The sequence below is a fragment of the Notechis scutatus genome, chromosome Z (genome assembly GCF_049901735.1).
Source record: "Notechis scutatus isolate UNSWTSFEM ecotype Mainland chromosome Z, rNotScu1.2, whole genome shotgun sequence".
NCBI lineage: Eukaryota > Metazoa > Chordata > Lepidosauria > Squamata > Elapidae > Notechis > Notechis scutatus.
Window position 1 is genome coordinate 41,764,203 of NC_142025.1, and position 22,176 is coordinate 41,786,378.

The window sequence follows — 22,176 nt, forward strand, 5'->3', positions numbered from 1 at the left end:
CTCTCGTTTTTTTCATGTTACCCCCAAAATTTGCTCTAGAAGATCCCTTGGCTATTTGGAAAGGTTTTGAGGTTGTGCTTGGAGCTGCAGAAGGTTCAGTTCCATCACTTTCACTGGAATTTACCTTATGAGCTTATATGCAAAGATAAATTTTGTGGAAGCAGTGGACAATCTTAATAAATTGTATTCCAGATTATATGAAATTTCACTAAATTTCCCATCAATTGTTTACAGTGTTCTAAAATCCGCTAAGTGATTATTTTGGTTTCTACCTGCATTAGATCCTCGCAGCTAAATGGTTTGAAGCTGCAATAGTAGGAACAGGAGGCCTAATGTGAATAGATTGCAGTGGCTTTTAAAGAAGCAAATACATGACTGTCAGATTTAATTAGAGTCTTGTTTTTAGGTCACAGATCATACACATGAGAGTTGCCTGGTCTATTTTGCAGAGAACATGGCAGAAATGTAACAAAGATCTGCCTTGCCATCAACTCACGTTACAATTCAGGGGAACAGCTAAATTCTCACAATACCGCATTGTTGAACAATCATTGCATTGCCCCCAAAGATCTGTGCTTTGTGGCTAGTAACCAATAAAGTAAGTGCAATAGAGTTAGACTAATGAGAATATGACTAGTCTAGCTTTATACTTTCCAAACTTACAGTTCAAAAATTGGTACAAGATATTATTAAGAATACTCTTGTGACATTTCTGCTGACCATATGCATAATTTAAACTAATCAGATTGGCTGTAAATTGTAAACAATTGTCTAACCAAAGCTCTTTTTTACTGCATGACAATGACGATATATTTTTGTGTGTGATTTATGAAAAATTTTAAACTGAAAGTACTGCACAAAGCTCATAGTAAAGTGGCAAAATGAATTTATGATAATTGATTTGTCATTCTTCGGTGGAATGTATTGATAGTTGACAATTTTAGCTATCATGCACATCTGCTAAATTAAGAACTGCCTGGAGAACTTTCATGATTATGTACTTGAGCAGAATACTAAGGTTATAGAAACCTACTTAATTGTGTAAAAAGAAGCTATAAAGAAAAGAAAAAAGCCCCAGTTCAATCAGTTTGAAAAGTGGAAAGTTCAAATACAGCCAAAGAAGCAAAGAGCTGGCTGTACCCATAAAACTTGTCTTACTTGCACTGAAATATTACACAAATATATTTAGATTGCTATATTAAGCTTAAGGTTCTCCTAACTTACAATATATTTAGTATATTGCTGTACATGAAGGATATTTAAACCAAATTTTAAATAGTTTTGTTACAAATAAACATGTGCATGATCCATTAATCGTAAGTGCTTGCTTGGAATATTTTAGTTCTTGCGACACTTTAAAAATCTGTAGTGGCATAGCAGAGATGTTACTTAGTTGCATAATGAAACATCTACAATCAGTCTCAGACAGCATCAATGATCCCACAGTGGCATAATCATTCACTAGACTCCACTTCAGCACAAAGTGTATTATTTATATAAAGCTACCAAATGAATAAAATTCTAGATGAATTTTTAAAGATAGATTTCCTTTATTTGAATAACCCATAAACTGTTGAGTTATTTTGTGCCCACTCCTATTCTCCTGGACTTTTAAAATTGACAATAGCTTCCAGGGAGTGAGTTGATCATGAAGTTTAGGATGTTGCTTAGAGCAGTGGATGCCAACCGGTGGGCTGTGAGAAAATTTTGGTGGACCGCAGAGAAATGCCCCCCAAAGCCCGCCCGCCCGCTGGCTCCCACCCTTCGGCCAAACACAAACCTGCAAAAAGTGCAGTCCTCGCCGGGCAGGACAAGGTAATGGCACTTTTGCAGCAAGAGGGAGCTGGCAGCACAGGCGGGCTGAAGCAGCAATGGAGATGGCCGGAAGGTGCAGGAGCGGCACGCTACTTGCATTTGTGTGGCACTCCCGTACCTTCCAGTTTGCCTCTCCTGGCCTGGGCTCTTCCTCAATGGCCGTGGGCTGTAGGGACGGCCTGGGGCAGGAAAAGTACTGGCTGGTGGTGGTGGGAGTGGGCGGAGTGGGCAAGTCTGTGCTCACCATCTAGTTCAGAGGTCTGGAATTGGGCGGCGGGGATGGCATCAGTTTCCTCGTCCCTCTCGGCGCTCTGCTTTTCTGCTACTGCCCCCCCATGGCCCAAGCCATCGCTGCCTGGGGAAAGCACAGGAAAAGTGAGCAGAAGCTCTTGCTGGGGCGAAAGAGCTGAGGTCAAGGAAGGCACAGGCAAGAGAAGACGGAAACTGCTGCCTTTGAAAAGTGCCACTTTCTGTTGCCTGTGCCTTCCAATCTCTGCTCTTTCACCCCAGCGAGAGCTGTTTCTGCTTGCTTTCTTTTCCTGGGTGGGTGGGTGGGGACAGCAGAGACATCAGGGCTGCTCTCCCCCCTCAGCAAGCCAGGCCTGGAGGAATGTGAAGAATTGCGAGTGAGCGCCGGAGAAAAGCGTGTTGGAAAAGCCAACACACATTTCCTGCACACTCTCCTCTGTCTGAAAGTAAGATTGGGGGAGGGGGCAGGAGGGAAGAAGCCAGACTGGCTTCCCTTTGGCATGGGGTGGTGGGGGAGACCAAATGCCCAGACCAAAAAAGCCCTGAGGAAGACGGGCTCCTAATAAACAGCCTGTTTGTGCAGGTGAGATGCCGCTTCAGCCTCCACACAGGATCCTTCTCTGCTTGAAAGCGACAGGAGAAACCTGGAGCTTAGCCTCGGGGAGCCCTTTTCTTATGTGGAGGCTGAAAGGGGGGGTGTTGCCTGGTTATTAGGAGCCCATTAGCAATTCCAGTCCGGCCCTCCTTCCCTCCCCAACTAACCAGGCAGCCACACCTGGCAAAGGAGGGAGAGGTTTCCTCTGACTTGGGGGAGATATGAGATGGTTCTGCTTTTCTTCCGTTTGAGGGGGAGCCGGTTCCTCTCAGTCCAGATCTTCCCAGCCTCCAGGCACCATGTGGCTTCTTAAATCCTCCCTCTTTCCCCCCCAAAGGATGAGAGAGGCCCCCTCCTTTCCCTTCGCTCTGTCCCAGAGTTATGATTAAGCATTTACGATTTTGTTATAATTAAATAACCATTTATATATGTGTGTGTATAATAAAAAAATTAATATTAAATGTATATTTAATATAAAAATATTTTTAAATATTAAATATATTATTTTTAAAAAATTCATATTAATTAGGATTTAAAATTATGAGTTTGGTGGTCCCCGAGGTCAAAAAGGTTGACGAACCCTGGCTTAGAGGACGTATTTCAAATACACAAGAAATATATAATAGGACCATTGAATCTATTCATTCCTTTTCTATTCAAACCAGCACGAGAGATTTTCTAAATTGCATGCATTATACTGAAGAATTCCTTGATATATTATACAGGAATTCCAATTTTTTATAGCAATAGAAGAATGAAAATATGCCATTCAATTTTCTCTTTTGCTACCATAAACAGCTGGACATTAGTTTTCACGTGATGATCTACTATGAAAGTGAAGAGTTTGACTTTGAAAATAACCTGAAACTCATTTCAAACTCCATTCCAGAAAATTTATTTTAAAGCTCATGAAACCACCAGGGTGTGGTTGTACTAATTTTAGTTGCCCTTTTTTACACATTCTTACTTCATACCCTGAAGCAAATTACTTCCTTATAGCTATAAGAAGTAGATTTTTAATTTTAACTTTCTGTCCCTGAGAAAATGACCATTCTGCTTATTCATCTAAATTTAGGATGAAAATTGGTGACTTGTATTGGAACACCTGCCACCTTCAGGGTTCCTAACCATTGGATATAGTATCTGTGGCTGATTGAAAATGAGAGGCCAAAATATGTAGAGGGCTGAACATTGGAATAAATATGTAGAAACATGAAAGAACAAGCCAATTCTTTTTACCTCTGATCTGCCCCTTCCCTACAAAAGTCATTGACAATCTTTGGGTTTCACAGATGTATATTATTTTATTAAAACAATTCAATAAAAATCCATTAAAAAAATCACCTACCATATTCAGGAAAAACTTTTATTTCCAAGGACGTTAGATAAAAAAATAAATGTTATTAGATTAAAAATCAAAATAAGAATTTGTCACCTTTTTATTGCTTGGTAAAATAAAACCAAGCTTGTGATTAAAAAAAAAACTATGACCCTGGGTTTCTAAGCACAAGGATAAACTGGAACCCTTAATTCAAATAGGTTCTCATCCAATTTAAAAGATAATCAGACAAGCATGGATAAGGTTCACTTAGAAACAAGGGGCTAACACCCCAGGAAAACTCCTGTGATCAAGTGTGGGTGAAAATTCACAAGGGAAGGCATTCAGAACATTCCTTCAATAACATTCTCAGCCTGTTGAAGTTTATAGGGTTCTCACAACTGAGCTCAACTATCTTGCATACCAGTTCCAGGTCTCCTGGCTGGCTAAAGTGTCTCTGGAGGCAATGTGTGAGTGGGTGCTGAGTGGTGAGTTCTTAAGAATTATCTTACTACTTCTTAAACAGGGAGTGGTATACTTTCTCAAGAAGCCATTACTAGACCTAACCTCACTGGACAATTATCATCCACTTTCCATCCGGAATCAAACAGGATTCAGGTCCAAGAATGGAACTGAAACACCATTGGTTATACTTTACAATGGCCTTTAATGGGAGATTGGGTAATATTTCCGTCCTCCTTGTTCTTGACTTCTCAGTAGTTTTTAACATAGTTGACCATGATACTGTTTTGGCAAGCCTTCTAAGAATTTCTGAGGCATTGTGAACATGAGTAATCTCCGGCAGAATGCTTGGAATGTCCAACAACTGCCCTCATAGGATCAGGTTAAGCATGCTTTGACAACAATGAAAGATAATAAAAATCAGCTTGGTGCAGCAAGACCTGTGGAGCATAAGGAATTGTGGAATTGCTCTAGCTCAGGCTGTCAAACTCCCAGTCCACGGGCCAGATGCTTCACGTGCTGGCCACGCCCACACCCAGTTTAGTGAAGTGGGAAAGTCCCAATACATCATGTAACACCGCCCTGATGACGAGTTTGATACTCCCGCTCTAGCTAAATGATGCAGTCTTATGTTTAATCTAATGACCATGTTGTTTAGCAACAGAAATTCTAGTCCTAATTATCATTATAACTCAAAGATTACCTGGATATAAATTGAAATAAATGAATAAAATTCCTAAAGTAGGACAGCTATCATTTGTTCAGATGAGATTTTTTAAGTGTTTTTAAAAGAATTTATGAAACACCTTTGTAAGATTACACAAATGATGCAAAACGACTAATACTTTGAAATAAAATACATTAATACATATATACATATATACGGCATTCAGCTTTGTTCGGGTATTTTCCCATGTCATTATAGTTGTGCTTTTAAAGTTGTAGCAACGTTTCGGCAGAATCTCATCTGCCATCATCAGGCTTCTGTATTGTGTTCGTCTGTGAGTCAGATTTTTACAGTTTTTTCAGTTTTAAATTTGGGGCTAGCCTATTGCTGTGCCAGAATGGTTTTTTCTTCATCCTGATTGGTTGGGAGTCTTGGTCTGTGTTTATTGGTCTTGGAATTTGCTGTGTTCTGCTTGATTGGTGTTTCTAATATCTTCTGTCTGTTTTTTTGGCTCTTTTTGTCTTGGTTGGCTGGCAACATTGTGTTCCTGTATTGGAGGCTTTTAGTGCAGCTTGGCTCCGAGTAAATGGACGGCTATCATTTGTTAGGAAGCTAGGTTTCATCTGGGTGCCTGGTTGGGGTGTCTTTGAGCTGGAGGTATCAGGGGGGATCTGTTTGTGCTCCACACTACAAGCCAGGCAAACACCTGGGCACAAACAGATCCCCCCTGATACCTCCAGCTCAAAGACACCCCAACCAGGCACCCAGATGAAACCTAGCTTCCTAACAAATGATAGCCGTCCATTTACTCGGAGCCAAGCTGCACTAAAAGCCTCCAATACAGTAACACAATGTGGCCAGCCAATCAAGACACACAAAAAAGCCACAAAACAGACAGAAGATATTAGAAACACCAGTCAAGCAGAACACAGCAAACTCCAAGACCAATAAACACAGACCAAGACTCCCAACCAATCAGGATGAAGGAAAAACCATTCTGGCACAGCAATAGGCTAGCTCCAAATTTAAACTGAAACAACTGTAAAAGTCTGACTCACAGACGAACACTATACAGAAGCCTGATGATGGCAGATGAGATTCTGCCGAAACGTTGCTACAACTTTAAAAGCACAACTACAGTGACGTGGGAAAATACCCGAGCAAAGCTGAATACCATACACACACACACACACACACATTTATTAATATATAATAAAAATATTAAAAAAAATAAAGCCTTGTAGTTTGGGTTGATTTTTGGAAATAGTTTCAGGCAAATCTAACAGGGCAGGACGGCAAAAATCTCTCTTACCTTTTACCTAGTAAGTAAAGCAGAACTAGAGTGGATTCTGTAAAATATCCTATGTCAAACAGAAACCTGGCTGTTTTCACACGCACAAAAATGGCTCCTTATCTGAACCAATTTTTTGTATTGCCCAACATGGTTGGATATATGGGATATCTTAAAATATATAAAATTTAAAACACACAGACCTGAACATATAAAATATTCTACTCTGGATGAGCTTCATCTTTCAGGAGAAATGTTTCAGCACATTCATTTTGCCAAAGCTGATATTACTACTAGCAGAAGATGCCACAAAGGTTGCTTTATGCTCTTCTTTGCCATTTTTAGGATAGGAATACTTTTTTATTTATATATTAATTTATATTTTATAAATATATTTATCACATTAAAATGGACGTCTTCGAAACAACCCTTAAGAAAGTAAAATAAAATTTTGTAAACTAAAGATATAAGAATAGTAATTATAGCTAAAGATATTATTTAATAGTAGATAAACGCAATATAATGTATTATGATATTTAAACCAAAATCTTGTACAGATGCCAAGAACGTTGTTGATGCCATGATGTTTTACAATGTTAAAAAAAAATTAATAAAAATATATTTAAAAAAATAAAAAAATAAAATGGACGTCTTTATAACAAGAAATAAGTCAGTCAGTCATTGAATCAGTATGGTTTATATTAAAACTGTAAGAAATTAAACAACGTGCATATCCAGGGTAAGTAAGCAAATATTTTCAGAAATGTTATGTATTTACCATATTCTATTACATCATCTTATGGGAGAAATAAATGAATTGGTTTGATTAAATATACAATTGAAGGACAAAATTTGATTACTGCTTAGAAAACCTAACTAATGATACTCGCCCTATGATTTTCTGGTTGATGACTAAAATAAAGTGGTTTGATCCATTCTATGAAATATAAAGCATCTTAAGTCTCACTACTCTTTTTTCATAACCATGAAGATAAATATCTTAAACTTCAAATTAATTTTCTTCCCATGAACAGACATGAAGTTCAACTAAAAGCAAAACATGTGACAATTTATGTCTGCAGTGGGGAAGTTCAAAATCTCATCTATTTTGTTTCAATTACACCTTTTAGCTAGTTTACAAATAAATCAGTCATATTATACTTGCAGTTTTTAGTGTATGTTTTCCTAATAATTTCATTTAAATAGGCATAGGAACTTTTATACTGAAAAACAGTTTTTTTTCAGGGGTAAAGCAAATATGTGGTAATTTGAATACTGCTCAGCACAGAGGCTGGAAATGACAACTATACACAACATGCTTGAAACAGTATCTTACAATTTTCTACAAATGAATGTAGGATATACCAGAGATCAATAATTGCTGGAAAAATTACATCACAAATCATTAATTTTAATATATTTTATTCAGAATTTTTGAATAAGCTAAAAACAAATGCAAGTGATAATTAATATTTAGTTTCTCATGAAACAGAACAAGCAGTATCACTGTAAATATTGTATACAGAACTCATTCTTGATCTGACAGAGCTTTTCATAAACCCTAACATTAAGAATCAAGCTATTGTTACATTTGAAAACGGCTCAAGAATAAAAATGGAAATGCACTTTAACACTTAAAAGTAAAACTTTAAAGAATGCACATTTGTCAGAAGAATTGAATGCTTTTTCCTTATACTTTAACACAAAAATTATATAGCACTTTCACCAAAGCCTGAGTTTAGTAGGATTATATATACCTTTTCCCAAAAGGAAAAAAAAAAAGACCAAAAAACCCTGTGTGAAAGTAACTAATCCTTAACTTTCACTCCGTCCTGCTTCTACAGCCATATAAATGCCACTGGTCTACCCTCCCTAACAGTTTTTTTTTTTTTTTACCAAACTCTTTGGTAATAATACAAAGGAAGCCATACAACATGTAGCAGCTACTTATTTTCCATGTCTTTTCTTAGGCACCTTTATTATCCCCTTTCTTTTTGCCCCAACTTGTCCTCAAAAGAAAATAATTAAATGGGCATAAATACTGCCGTCATGTCAACCTTTTCCATTTCTGAACAAAAGAGCCAAACCCTGCATAAAACTACTCGCACAGAGCCAAAAGCAGAGACACGGGAATATTAAATGCTTCTTGTCTTGGAGTCCCCTTTCTTCTGCTGATTATTATCTCCAAAACCACTGCTTTTGCAGTTTCAGAGCAGTGAAAAATGCTGCTGGATGTTCCATGGGTGTGCAGCTGTTTTGAAGACAAACTTCAGCACAGTCTAATGAAAAATAAATTTACTAGGATATTACAAAGACTTTGAATAGATAATATAACTTAACAACTATTGCTTTTTTCCTTACCTTTTTTTTTAAAAATACGTTATATGCTGCTTAAGAGATTTTTCTTAATCCAGGTGTGATATACACATTTTATAGATAAAATAATTTATCATTCATTGCATGTCAAAACAATTTAGAATTTTTTAGCAACGAAGACACAAGTTAGTATTTCCCCAAAAGAGAAACTAAACATTAATTAGACTCTTAATATTGTAACTGTAGCATTTCACAACCTTAACTCACCAGCACAAGCTTGAGAGAAAATTCGTATCAACTTCCCAAACCTGGCAAATTTGTGGAAATCAACAAAAGCATACTTGGCTTTGTTAGGCATCTCTCTCTCTTTCTCTCCCTCCACCCTCTCACCTCTCTCTCACACACACACACTCACCATGGAATGTTGCTTATGTACAGTGTTATAACAACACTTTATTCAGAACAGCTTAACAGTCATTAACTGTGCAACACCTGATGCTTTTCAATGCCATAATTGCCACAATGAAATGAAATGCAACAGTTGTTTTACTTGTAATGACATGAAGTGAAGCTGTACATCACAAATTTGCTAGCTTTCCTCATGTTCACCAAAGTAATAGTTCTCTGGTTCTGAATGTATTTTCCTCAAAGTAAGTGGAATGTAATGAGGAACTATTAATGCATAAACAATAAAAAGGCAGAAGAGTGATGATCCCTCTTTAGCTTTTCAGCTGTAAAATATTTTATATCCCAGTATGATATACATTCCAAGATACCTGAGTTTAGACTTTGAGAGAAATACCTGAAGCTATGCCCTCAGGTGGGCACTGTGCAACTGTTGTGGTCATTTTTCTTTTGGGTTATCTTTTTCTACATTGTATGTATCACAGAAATTTAAAACATAAATACCTGGATAAATTGTAAACATAATCCTGAAATACAGTATCTTCTATAGAACACAACACAGCAAAACATTTTCTATTTAGACAGGCAACCTTTGTTTGATACAGAGCTTATTTATACTGTAGACTTTTAAAAAGAAAAACACAGGAAACAGTACTACTCTCATCATTCTATGAAATGCGTAGTCTCCACTTAAAATGCTTAATGATATATAGATTCTGCAAGCATTTTGCTCCCCACAATACAAAAATGCTGAATCAGAGCATTTCCATCCCTGCCAAGAAGAGCTTTGAAATATAGAAAGATGCTGAAAAACAGCTTTTTTTTTCCTGGAAAAGTGGCCACTCATGCAATTATGTTTTACACCAACCGTCTATTTTGTACTAGATTACAACATAATTTTGAGGAGGGGAGTGTTCTTCAGGTTGCAGTTCTTGCAAAAGCTGTGGAGATTGCTGGGATGGCTGTTGTACTAAGATCTCTGAAGAGTCCCTTGTGCTGGTGTCATCCAACAGAGAAGAGAAAGTAACCCGAGAAGAAAGCTGATCCACAGTCAGAGTACTCAAAGATGTGCTGCTTTGACTAGAGTTTGGACAGCCTTTGAGAATCAGATCAGAAGAAGGTAATAAAGGACCCAAAAGTTTTACAGGACAGAAAGCTGATCCAGTTGGGATGAAATTAACTTTATTTTTGTCAGGACATGAAAAGAGAGGGGTTGAGACAGGCTGACGAGTCCTATAAAAAAATGGAACAGATGAATAATTATATTTGAGTAGAATTTGAGAGTATACAATTGATACAATTTGATACAAATGTGCAGGTATTATATGTTATGCAGAATGATAAAAGCATGGAATTACTTGACAGATGGGCAAACATCTTCCATATTGACAGTCAATGAGCTGATTCACAGCAATAAATAATGCGCATAGAAAAAGCAAGCAGAAAAATTCATTATATTCACACACAAGCAGGGACGGTGAAGTTTTATCTTTCCTAAGTTTTCTAAAGATTTACCCAGGAAGACTACTTTCTTTGAACTTTAGCAACAAATCCCAAAAACATTTTTACTGAGCTCACACAGTATCTTCTAACCTCACCAGTTTGCCCACACAAGCTATCTTAGAGAATGTGGATATCACACTCTTTCATATATAGTTCTTTCTTAACAAAGATGCAAATACACAGAGAAAAGCTAAAAAAAAAAAAAAAAATACAATTAAAAAACTGCCCCCGCAAAACCCCTCTGGCTGCAGTTACCTTTACAGAATGAAAAACATTACACAAACTTCATATTTCCATATTCCCCTTTAGCTATGCTTTCATAAGATACAGACCACATGACCAAGGGTGCTCACTCACTACTGTGTCCCTTCAAACCAACAGGAACACTTCCAATTTGCCTCAAAAAAATGGCAGGACTGATTTCTTTCTTGAAGGGGGAAAATAAACTTCATCAGCTGGAGTAGATTATTCATCTGCAGCTCAAAAAATGTCCAACAAACTGATTTTCTGCCCTTGCGGATCCCAGCTGATATAAAAGGCATTACTTACGACACTTCCTCAAAGACCTTCACTCGTTCACATCCCTCTGGGGGCTCTCGTTTGAACATGTAGCTGTTGTTGGGCTTAGGAGAGGAGGCATACTTGGGCAACGGTGAGCTACTCCCACTGTCTGAAAATTTAAAGCAGTTGTATTACTAGGGATTAAGATTTTTATAAAAACTTAGTCTGATTTCTAAATATAACGGTTTTTGCATAACTTGGTTGTGGAAACTGGTTTGCTTCAAATGAGACTTTTTTTATTGTGGCCTATCTGAAAGTGTTATCTATCATGTATTAGAAAATAACAGGATTGTCTAGACTACCACAGATCAAATAAAGTAAATTATAATCTTGAAATACTTTAAATTCTCTAGTAAGTATTTCAAAAATGAAAGCTATTAAATAAATATGTACAATTCAAGTAAAGTAGTGACAATTTAAAATAATTGTCTTTGCACTATACAAAACAACAGAAACAATGCTCGTAAATATCATCTGAAACCCAAAGAGCTCACAATATTGCCATATACAAGCAATATTATGAACAAACACAACTATTTATATAATATAAACACTTCTATTATACGAATGGGCTTTGAAACACAGAATAAAATAAGCATCTCCAATTTTTAGACCTGACACAATGCTACACCTGTTTTTTGTTAGTTTTCATCTATGATAATCTATGTTAAAACAGGAGAAACTAGCAAATTTTAACAGCACTAAAGTACAATACGTAATGTATAACTACAAAAGTATAGCAATAAAAATAGGATATATGAGAAAAAAATGCCTTGGTGGATTGCATCTACTAATTTGACCATCATATTTTATCATCCATGAGCTTGCTCAAAAGATGCTTCAAAAATAAAACATTTAAATAAGCAGTTCTCCAAATATCAGAGCTTTCTTTTTTCATTAATATTTCCTCCTACAGATGAATTAGTAATCATGTATAGCAATTACATCAAGTGCTGTCTCCGTTGGATGGTATTTTCAGTTCTACAGAGAGATGCCTCCTGAATATTGCAATAATTTCATAAACTGACAAGCCAAATGTTCTTGTATCAGTCCCCTATTAGCTGTAACTGAAAACTTTAAAAACATACTCATTGACTGTTTTTGGAAAGTTAAAAATAATTTCTCTTATTTCTTCTTCTAAATATCCTCTGCCCTGACTTTTAGAAACAAATCTTCCTAAACAACAAATCAATAAAAACCCAAACCAAAAAAAACTGTTATCCACTAGGATCTCCAGTATTATTTTCTGTATCTAAATAATTAATTGAATCATTCAGCTAACATCTACCAGCTGCTTGTCTTAATATCTTTAGAGAAATATTTCTGTCAGGTTTTAAGCAGGTAATAAATCATTCCATCCTTCCAGTTTTACACGTTCTATGTTCAAATTCTCCTTAAAGCACATTAAATGTAGTTTTTCATATAAAGCTAGTTTTAACGATCAAATACTGAAAGATCTGCAGAATAAGAGCCTTCATTAATTTGAAACTAGGCAGACTAAACAGATGGCTCATCAGTAACATTAAAAGAATGAGATTTACTTACAAAAAAATAAGTTCTATTTTACAATCTAAATAGTATAGGCTAAAAAACAGTCCTTCTCTTTGTACCACAAGATCTCAAAAGTACACCCGCAGGCTTTAATAGCAATTGGGGGGAAAGCACAAAACTGAATTCTAATCACTAACTCCCTGTGGAGCAGGCACTTTAAATGCAATAAAACTGCTTCTAATCAAATTGTAGGCTGGGGCCTTTTCCCCCTCCCTTTCTCCATACACACAACAGGTGCCGTTGACATATTCTCCATTCCCTGCCAGGCAATATCATTCTCCCACCCTAAAGTAGACCATAGGTTTCCTTTACAGACTTTATGTTCACTTTCTTTTGAACATTTCAACCTATTTAAGCAGCTCTTCATAGAAATGTAAAGTAAATAGCTGATCTGGTGCAAAGGGTGGCGATGGATCCTGTGGTTAAATTGCAGCCTTCCAATGGAAAGAAAAGATGCTTTAGAAATGTAAAGCAGGTCTGTGTCTGGCCAGCAGGTTAGCTCTCCCTACGCTTGATCAATTATTAACTTCCATTTTTTTATTCACAAACCCAGAAAGTTCCAGCCTAAAGCTGATTTTCTGTTGAAAAGTATAATGCGAATTGGGCTGCAAACAAAGCTTACGATAAAGAACAAAGCGTTCAGAATCTTTAGGTAATTTTATATGCCTTCTTAACATAAGATATTTAAACTTTAAAATACCTCCTCCCAAAACTAGTACATGAAGTTAACAAACTAAGTTTAATCATCATAAAAGATAAATCAATATAAAAGAGAGAAACTCAACCTCTGGTGGTCAGATAGACCCATAATAGAAATTTGGGTACTTCTACCCTAGAGTAGAAAAATGGGAAAAATTGATGCTGACAAGTGTATTTGACAATAATATAATTGCCGCCTGTCTTAGTCAAAACATCAGTAAGTTATCACAAAAATGTGATACCAAAGAAATCTCACTGGTAGCGTAGAATAGAAAATGCTACCTGAAGGTTTTTTCTCTCTAATTAAAAAAATCATTTTAAGTCTGTTTTTTATTCCAGAAATGTACTCAAAATTTCATTTATATAGTTCAATTGAACAAATACATTCTTCTATGTAATTCAGTTATAATGCTAGCTTTATCCAAACATAAGCTTACACTAGGAGAACAAGCAATATTACATGTGGCATAAGCACATTATCTCTCCTAAGACAGCAATTTGCAATTATCGCAATGATTGCCAAAACCAATGAAATCACCTTCTACAATAGATACAATAGACTGCTTTCTTATCTTTAATATATAAATGTTGAGGATGTGGTTAGAGCAGATTTGAGCATATCAAATGGCAGAGGACTGTCTCTTTGCTTAGATAATGTCAGATATAGCCAAATTCTAGCTCCTGCTACAGTATTTTAGAACAGATTATTAATTTAATAATCAATATCCACACAATCTATCCTTAAATGTATTTACTGTCAATTAATCAAATGCCCACTTAGCTTTTAAAGGTCACTTAATGCTTCTTTTAGAACTGTTAAAGTAACATAAGGCATTATCTTAGTAATATGAAATAATTTCCTTTTAAAAAACAAAGCAAAATGCATTAACCCGATTAGCTAAAATTAGCTCCAAAATTACTGGTCAAACTCAGTAACATTACAATGAAATGTTTTAAATCATATGCAACTCTACAAACATATACATTTATATATTTATTTATGTTCATTAAATATACATTATTGTGGCAACTTAAATTAAATATACTAATTTATATAAATTTATCACTACTTCTTCCAGAAAGAGCACCTAGTAGACTATCATGCATAAAATGAATATAATTATCAGATTCATTTAAATGTACAGTGTAGCACAATTACAGTTGTAACAATGAACAGAATATTAAAAATATATTTTCAACAGCTTAGAAGTATGGCAAACTCCTTATTGTGTCTACCCTATATGAGCTCTTTTGAAAATAAACTAAAATTTAAGGTATTTGCTGAAACAAAAAGTAACATTAGCTAAAAGACTCATAAGGAATATGAGGAAAATATAAAGGTATCTCTTAACTGAATATTTAAATTTTTATTTAAACTAAATACATATTTAAACTAAATGTTATAATTATGTAAGCAGCATTTATTGTGAGCAGCATAAGACAGAGAAATCAGGTAAGCAAACTGAAAATAAATTAGTGAGATATATTTTAAAATAATACTCATGTAGTTTATCTGTAAGAAAAAAAAACAGCTCATTGTAACCTACATCAGACAGAAATGGGCAACCTGAATTTGCTTTCATCATTCCTTACTACTGAACTACAAATTTCCATTAACTTTAGCCAATGTATGGTTAGGAATCTGGTAACATCTATGAGCCATAGACTGCCCCAACCATTAAAGATAAAACTCTTTATTAAAAATCTGCTACTATATGATTGTTGTAACAGCAAGAGCAGCAGCATGTAAAATGCTAATCAAGTATTATTGATAAAATACTTTAGGTTTTAATTCCACAATATACTTTATAGTATGTTATTACATCTTTTCTAATATATCTTAACATATTTGCTCACTATGGTTACTTTTATCCATAAGAAAACTAAGCTATGATGCTCTCTAAGTTGTTTTGAAAGCAAAGTATAAATAAATGTAACAAAAAAAGAGTACTGTGTTGACACCAACTGAACAAACACATTCAACTAAAACTGCAATATGAACAGGACCATGTGTGGGCTAAGGAAGAACATACAGAACAACAGATAAAATATGGATAAATTTCAAAAGGGGCTGGAGGAAAGGAAAGAGAAAAGGAAATGAAAGAAATGTATGCAACATGTAAGTGAAAATGTAAAAACTGAAAAATCTTAAAAGCAGAATTCAAGATGTATTTTTGTTTAAAAAAAAGAAAAAGAAACCAAAGCATATAAAAGATTGTAAAGACAAGCTTTTTAAGAATGAGCAAGCAAATAAAAATCAAGGACGTTCATTCATTTAAATTTACATCAGGAATTTTTAATTATTGAACCATTTCATAATTAAGATTCCTCAAAATGATCCTAAAAACTATGTAATCATATTTTAAAATACACTGCTCAAAAAAATAAAGGGAACACAAAAATAAGACATCTAGATCTGAATGAATGAAATATTGTTATTAAATACTTTGTTCATTACATAGTTGAATGTGCTGACAACAAAATCACAAAAAATTATCAATGGAAATCAAATTTAGCGACCCATGGAGGTCTGGATTTGGAGTTACACTCAAAATTAAAGTGGAAAAAAACACTACAGGCTGATCCAACTTTGATGTAATGTCCTTAAAACAAGTCAAAATGAGGCTCAGTAGTGTGTGGTTGGCCTCCACGTGCCTGTATGACTTCCCTACAACGCCTGGGCATACTCCTGATGAGGTAGCGAATGGTTTCCTGAGGGATCTCCTCCCACACCTGGACTAAAACATCTCCCAACTCCTGGACAGTCTGTGGTGCAATGTGGCATTGATGGATGGAGCAAGACATGATGTCCCAGATGTGCTCAATTGGATTCAGGTCTGAGGAACAGGCAGGCCAGTCCATAGCATCAATGCCTTCGTCTTGCAAGAACTGCTGACACACTCCAGCCACATGAGGTCTAGCACTGTCTTGCATTAGGAGGAACCCAGGGCCAACTGCACCAGCATATGGTCTCACAAGGGGTCTGAGGATCTCATCTCGGTACATAATGGTAGTCAGGCTACCTCTGGCGAGCACATGGAGGGCTGTGCGGCCCCCTAAAGAAATGCCACCCCACACCATTACTGACCCACTGCCAAACCGGTCATGCTGGAGGATGTTGCAGGCAGCAGAACGTTCTTCATGGCGTCTCCAGACCCTGTCACATCTCACATGTGCTCAGTGTGAACCTGCTTTCATCTGTGAAGAGCACAGGGTGCCAGTGGTGAATTTGCCAATCTTGGTGTTCTCTGGCAAATGCCAAACGTCCTGCACGGTGTTGGGCTGTAAGCACAACCCCCACCTGTGGATGTCGGGCCCTCATACCACCCTCATGGAGTCTGTTTCTGACCGTTTGAGCAGCCACATGCACATTTGTGGCCTGCTGGTGGTCATTTTGCAGGGCTCTGGCAGTGCTTCTCCTGTCCCTCCTTGCACAAAGGCGGAGGTAGCGGTCCTGATGCTGGGTTGTTGCCCTCCTACGGCCTCCTCTACGTCTCCTGATGTACTGGCCTGTCTCCTGGTAGCGCCTCCATGCTCTGGACACTACACTGATAGACACAGCAAACCTTCTTGCCACAGCTCGCATTGATGTGCCATCCTGGATGGGCTGCACTACCTGAGCCACTTGCGTGGGTTGTAGACTCCAGCTCATGCTACCACTAGAGTGACAGCACCGTCAGCATTCAAAAGTGACCAAACCATCAGCCAGAAAGCATAGGAACTGAGAAGTGGTCTGTGGTCACCACTCCTTTATTGGGGATGTCTTGCTAACTGCCTATGCTTTCCACCTTTTGCCTATTCCATTTGCACAACAGCATGTGAAATTGATTGTCAATCAGTGTTGCTACCTAAGTGGACAGTTTGATTTCACAGAAGTGTGGTTGACTTGGAGTTACATTGTGTTGTTTAAGTGTTCCCTTTATTTTTTTGAGCAGTGTAATTATAAGGCAAACTGGAATATGTAGCCCTTATAAATTCTACAAAATAAGTTCAAATAGTTGGCTAGAAGACCAACTAGGAAGACACAAAATACATCTTGAAAGTGAATGGGTCAATGCCTGGATAGGAAGTCCTCAATTTAGTGACATAAGGCATCTTGAGCTCCGGTAAACAAAGAATATAAATTAATACTTAAATATATGTATCTGTTCCATTAAATGTATTTTGCTTCTTCTACATAAAGAACAATGCAAAGGATTATACACAAAACCCAAACCATCCTTACCCTCAACATGTTGGAGATTCACACAATTGTAAAATAATAATTGCATGCTTCTAAAATTATCTTTGCAGCCATTGAGGTGCGGAAACTTTTATTTAGAAAAATAAAAAAGCTATAATTTAAAGCATGCTGAATACTGTATTCCTCATCAATCCATGAATGTACCTAGAACTGCACACTGTACAAAAACACCAACTGTGCTGAGAACATCTTCATTTAATTATAAGGCTGCAACCCTGTACTTACTTACCTGGGAATAAGTTCCACTGACCTCAATGGGGCTTACTTCTGAGTAGACATATAGAAGATTGCACTGTTAAATACAGACAATGAAACACAGCCATGATTCGCTCATCAGCAGAACTCATTCCAAAGTCAAAATCTTTATACACTGAACTGGAAAAATGATATTTCTAGTTTAACTTGTTTCATTATTTAAAAGTAACATAATCATGAAGTGAGTTAACTTCTTTGACCAATGATTCACATTCTGCAATATGGAACGGTGCTCTTTCTCTTAACTTCTTACTCTAGTATTCATTAAAAAGAGTTAAGACCACTGTGTTCTTTTCTCACACTTATGGAAGATGTTTGTAAAATTTCACAAGCAAGAGAGGAAATAAATAAGCAAGCAAAAAAAAATCAATGATCAATCTGTGTTCACGCCACTAGGATGATGACAAAAAAAAAAAATGATTTCAGTGCACAAATGCACAGTGAGGATGCATTACAGTAAATGCAAACCATGACCAATAATTCCAACAGACTCTCACCTTTATCACGGTCATAAAGCACTTCTTCTGTAGAACAAGGACTCCCATCCTGTGATTCAGGATGACAAATAGGAGAAATGCATGGAGAATGGCTGCTACAGCTGCTACTGCGCTCCTGGACTGAAGGTGTTTGTGTATCAATGCTTCTTGTGCTGCTGCTACGATAGTGAGCAGGTAGGGGTGCTCTCCGACCATCAGGAATATCCAAGGGCTACAATACAAATATTATTCTTAACAAGCATAGTAAGAATTAATCCTTCCATAGGCAGTTTGACCTGTCCTCTTTCAATGTCCTTCATGCCAGAGCTGTCCTTGCAAAAGGACAAGAAATTCATTTTCCTACAAAAGAATATTTCAGCTTCAACCATAACAACACAAGAGCACACAATAGATACAAACTCAAGGTTAACCGCACCAAACTTGATTGCAGGAAATACGACTTCAGCAATAGAGTGGTCAATGTCTGGAATACTCTACCTGACTCTGTGGTTTCTTCCCCAAACCCCCAAAATTTTAACCTTAGACTGTCTACTGTTGACCTCACCCCTTTCCTAAGAGGTCTGTAGGGGGCGTGCATAAGCTCACCAACATGCCTACCATCCCTGTCCTATTGTTTCTTTTATTTTTCTTATATGTATCCATTTCATGTATTCATAACTATGTTTATTCTTAAATATATTATCTTGTAAGCGATTGACAAATCAAATTAAATAAATAAAAAATAAAGAAGCAAAACACCCAGTGGTATGCCATGCATCAGTGCATAGGGCTACAAAGGAGAATAAAATAAATTGCTTTACTATGAAGGTCATATTCTTAAAAAGATGTCAGGACTTGTTTAAGTTTCATACTGAAATTTATCTGTACCAAACCTATTCTCTCGATATTTCACAGTAATGAAACAATTTTGTTACTAGTAACAAAAATGCCATTAAAAAGCAGGAAAGAAGTTTAAAGAAACTTCAAACGGTGATAAAAGAACAGAAATCTTTTTCATAGCACATAATGTGAGAGGATACAGCAAACCTATGATTCCAATATTCCATATTATAGAATATAATACATAATAGCAGGTTTTTTTTTTACAAACTAACTTATCCTGCACAAATCAAGTATTCCTATATGGTTTACATGACCGTTATTAAGAAAGGAAAATTCAATTTTCCCCTCGTCTTTCATTTTCATTAAGAATCCTTCTGCTAATGCAAGTTACTGTAGTTACTAAACAATATATTCCCTCCTCCTGTTAAGCTGTTATAGGCAGTCCTCTTTGAATGACCTATTCATTCATTAACTATTTGAAGTAACAATGACACTGAATAAAGAGGATTCATGACAGATCCTCATAGTTGCAACTGTCAGAACATTCTTGTATTCACAAGATCATCATTTCACTTCACTGCAGGTTTCCAGTAAAGTCAATGGGGAAGCTGGCAAGAGATTGCAATAGGGATCATCTCATTATGGGACACTGTGATCACTTAGGATTTGCATAACAACAGCAACTTAGATTGCCATAATTGCTGTTGTAAGTCAGTGTGATCACATGACACTGCTTTATATTACTGCTTAACAATACAACTGCCGAGCCCAATCACCATTATTATGCAAGGACTGCCTATATTAACATATAAAAGATAAGTGTACCTATAAAATTAAAATAGTTTAATTTTAAAAAAAAATTATTTTAAGAGCATTTTTCTAAGCAAGATTCTAGATGCTGTTTGATAATTTTTTATGACTTACATCTTTCCATTTGGCATTTTTTTTCTTCAGTTTTCAAACAGCTAAACTTATGCATATATCATCTTTGTGTTCTGTGAGCAAAGCAACTCTTGCAAGACAATTTTCCATTTTATTTCAGCCAATGCTCCAAAATCATAATGACTGCCACCACAATAAAAGCTCTACATGCTATAAGGTTTTCCCCCATCCTAGATACTTTATTTTCATAGTGGTGAAGGACTTTATTCGTTCTCTACCACCAGCAATATCATTTTGTCACCAATATTTGCCAAAGCATCCCTAGTTGCAATAAAATAAAGGGATTGCCACTTATAATGGCATATATATTATGACTAAGAATCTACAAACCTGCTGTAGTTTATTATAGTTGTATAGTACATAAATTTGTTTGCCTTACCTTACAACATAAACCAACACAACACACACCTTTATAAAAGCTTTTTTCCCTTAGTTTTGTAAATCATTGACCTATATTAATTGTATCATAATTATCTTTTTAATTTCAAATAGTTTTATGAAAGTTTATGGACTACTTAACTCTGTGTGCTTGCATATGTGTTAAATTTCTTTTCTAAAACAGTATTCAAAACCTTTCTGTATTTTTTCCACTTTATTTAAATGTCTTAACAATACAAACATGCTGGAGCATACTCAGAAGTAGAAGACATAAAGCCTTATTTCATAAAATTATGTAAGAAATTGTAACTGGGCAGAAGACAAATGTTGTTGTGTATAATTTATTAAGTTTAAATCAGGCAAAGTAAAACTACTCTATATTTTTGTGAGTGGTGTTTTTTTGTTTTGAATTTTTTGGGGAAAGGATGACTTCGAATCCACGTTACAGCATATGAATGATAACAAAATAACAAGAGTTTGAAGGGACTCTGTAGGTCTTCAAGTCCTTCCCCCTGCTTAGATATAAAACCCTATACCAGTAATGGCAAACCTTTTGGGCAGAGTGTCCAAAGCACGCGCATGCACGCACTTACCCAAAATACAAGACACGCCCCTCCCCACATGTGTGTTCCTGTGGCCCACCTCTCGCACATGCACCCTGCCCCCACGTATGGTGGCAGAGACCCAGCTGGATGGAGGAAAGCGCATGCGTGGTAAAGCTAGTTATGGGGCAATGGCGCGCATGCCCAACAAAGAGGGCTCTATGCCACCTCTGGCACTCGTGCCATAGGTTCACCACCACTGCCCTATACCATTCTGAAAAAATGGTTGTCCGATCTCTTCTTGAAAATCGCCAGTGTTGGGAGCACCCACAACTTCTGGTGGCAAGTCGTTCCACTGATTAATGGTTCTGTTAGGAAATCTCTCCTTACTTCCTTGATTAGTTTCCCTCATGGCTTCTTGTCCTGCCTTCAGGTGCTTTGGAGAATAGGTTGATACCCACCCCCCTTCTTTGTAGTAAACCTCTTAGAAGATATTGAAACACTATCATCACCCCTAGTCCTTCTTTTCATTGAACTAGATGTATCCAATTCCTGCAACAGTTCTTTCTATGTTTTAACCTCCAGTCCTCTAATCATTTTATTCCAAGCGTGGTTTTACCAAAGCATTATAAAGCAGTTGCTAACACTTTATATGACCTTGATTCCTGGTGGCAAGTCCTTTCAGTATTTCTGGCAGATTTCAGAAATGTTTGCCACTGCCTGCTTCCCAGGTCTGAGAGTGACTGACCCAAAGTCACATAGTTAACTTCGGGTCTAAGGCAGGAATAGAATTCATGATATCCCAGTTTTTTGCAAAGCAATTTTCTGGCATATTTGCCACCATATGAAGATATTCAAACTCTTTCCTGTTTTTCAGGATCTTATCTGTCTGACTACAAACAATAAGAAAACTATCTATTCTGGGCAAAAAAAAAACAACTGTGAAGCAAGGAGCAACCTCAATAATCTCAATAATCTCCTCAATAATTGAGGAGTAATCCTCAATTTATGGCCATAATTGAACCCAAAATTTATGTTGTTAAAAATCTGTTAAGTAAATTTGCC

At 36.5% G+C, this 22,176-nt stretch overlaps 1 protein-coding gene across 2 annotated transcripts in view; it reads right to left on the reverse strand.

Moving 5' to 3' along the window:
• Positions 1 to 7,787: 7,787 nt before the first annotated feature.
• The window catches only part of GLCCI1 (glucocorticoid induced 1), a 53,186-nt gene continuing 38,797 nt past the window's right edge, over positions 7,788 to 22,176 (reverse strand). For both annotated transcript variants that reach the window (XM_087947188.1, XM_026677775.2), the window contains 3 exons: positions 18,428 to 18,638; positions 11,171 to 11,291; positions 7,788 to 10,351 (listed from right to left, as the gene is read on the reverse strand). In XM_087947188.1, coding sequence (XP_087803314.1) covers positions 10,000 to 10,351; positions 11,171 to 11,291; positions 18,428 to 18,638 — 684 coding nt within the window. In that variant the 3' untranslated portion in view covers positions 7,788 to 9,999. The remainder of the gene's footprint in view (positions 10,352 to 11,170; positions 11,292 to 18,427; positions 18,639 to 22,176) is intronic.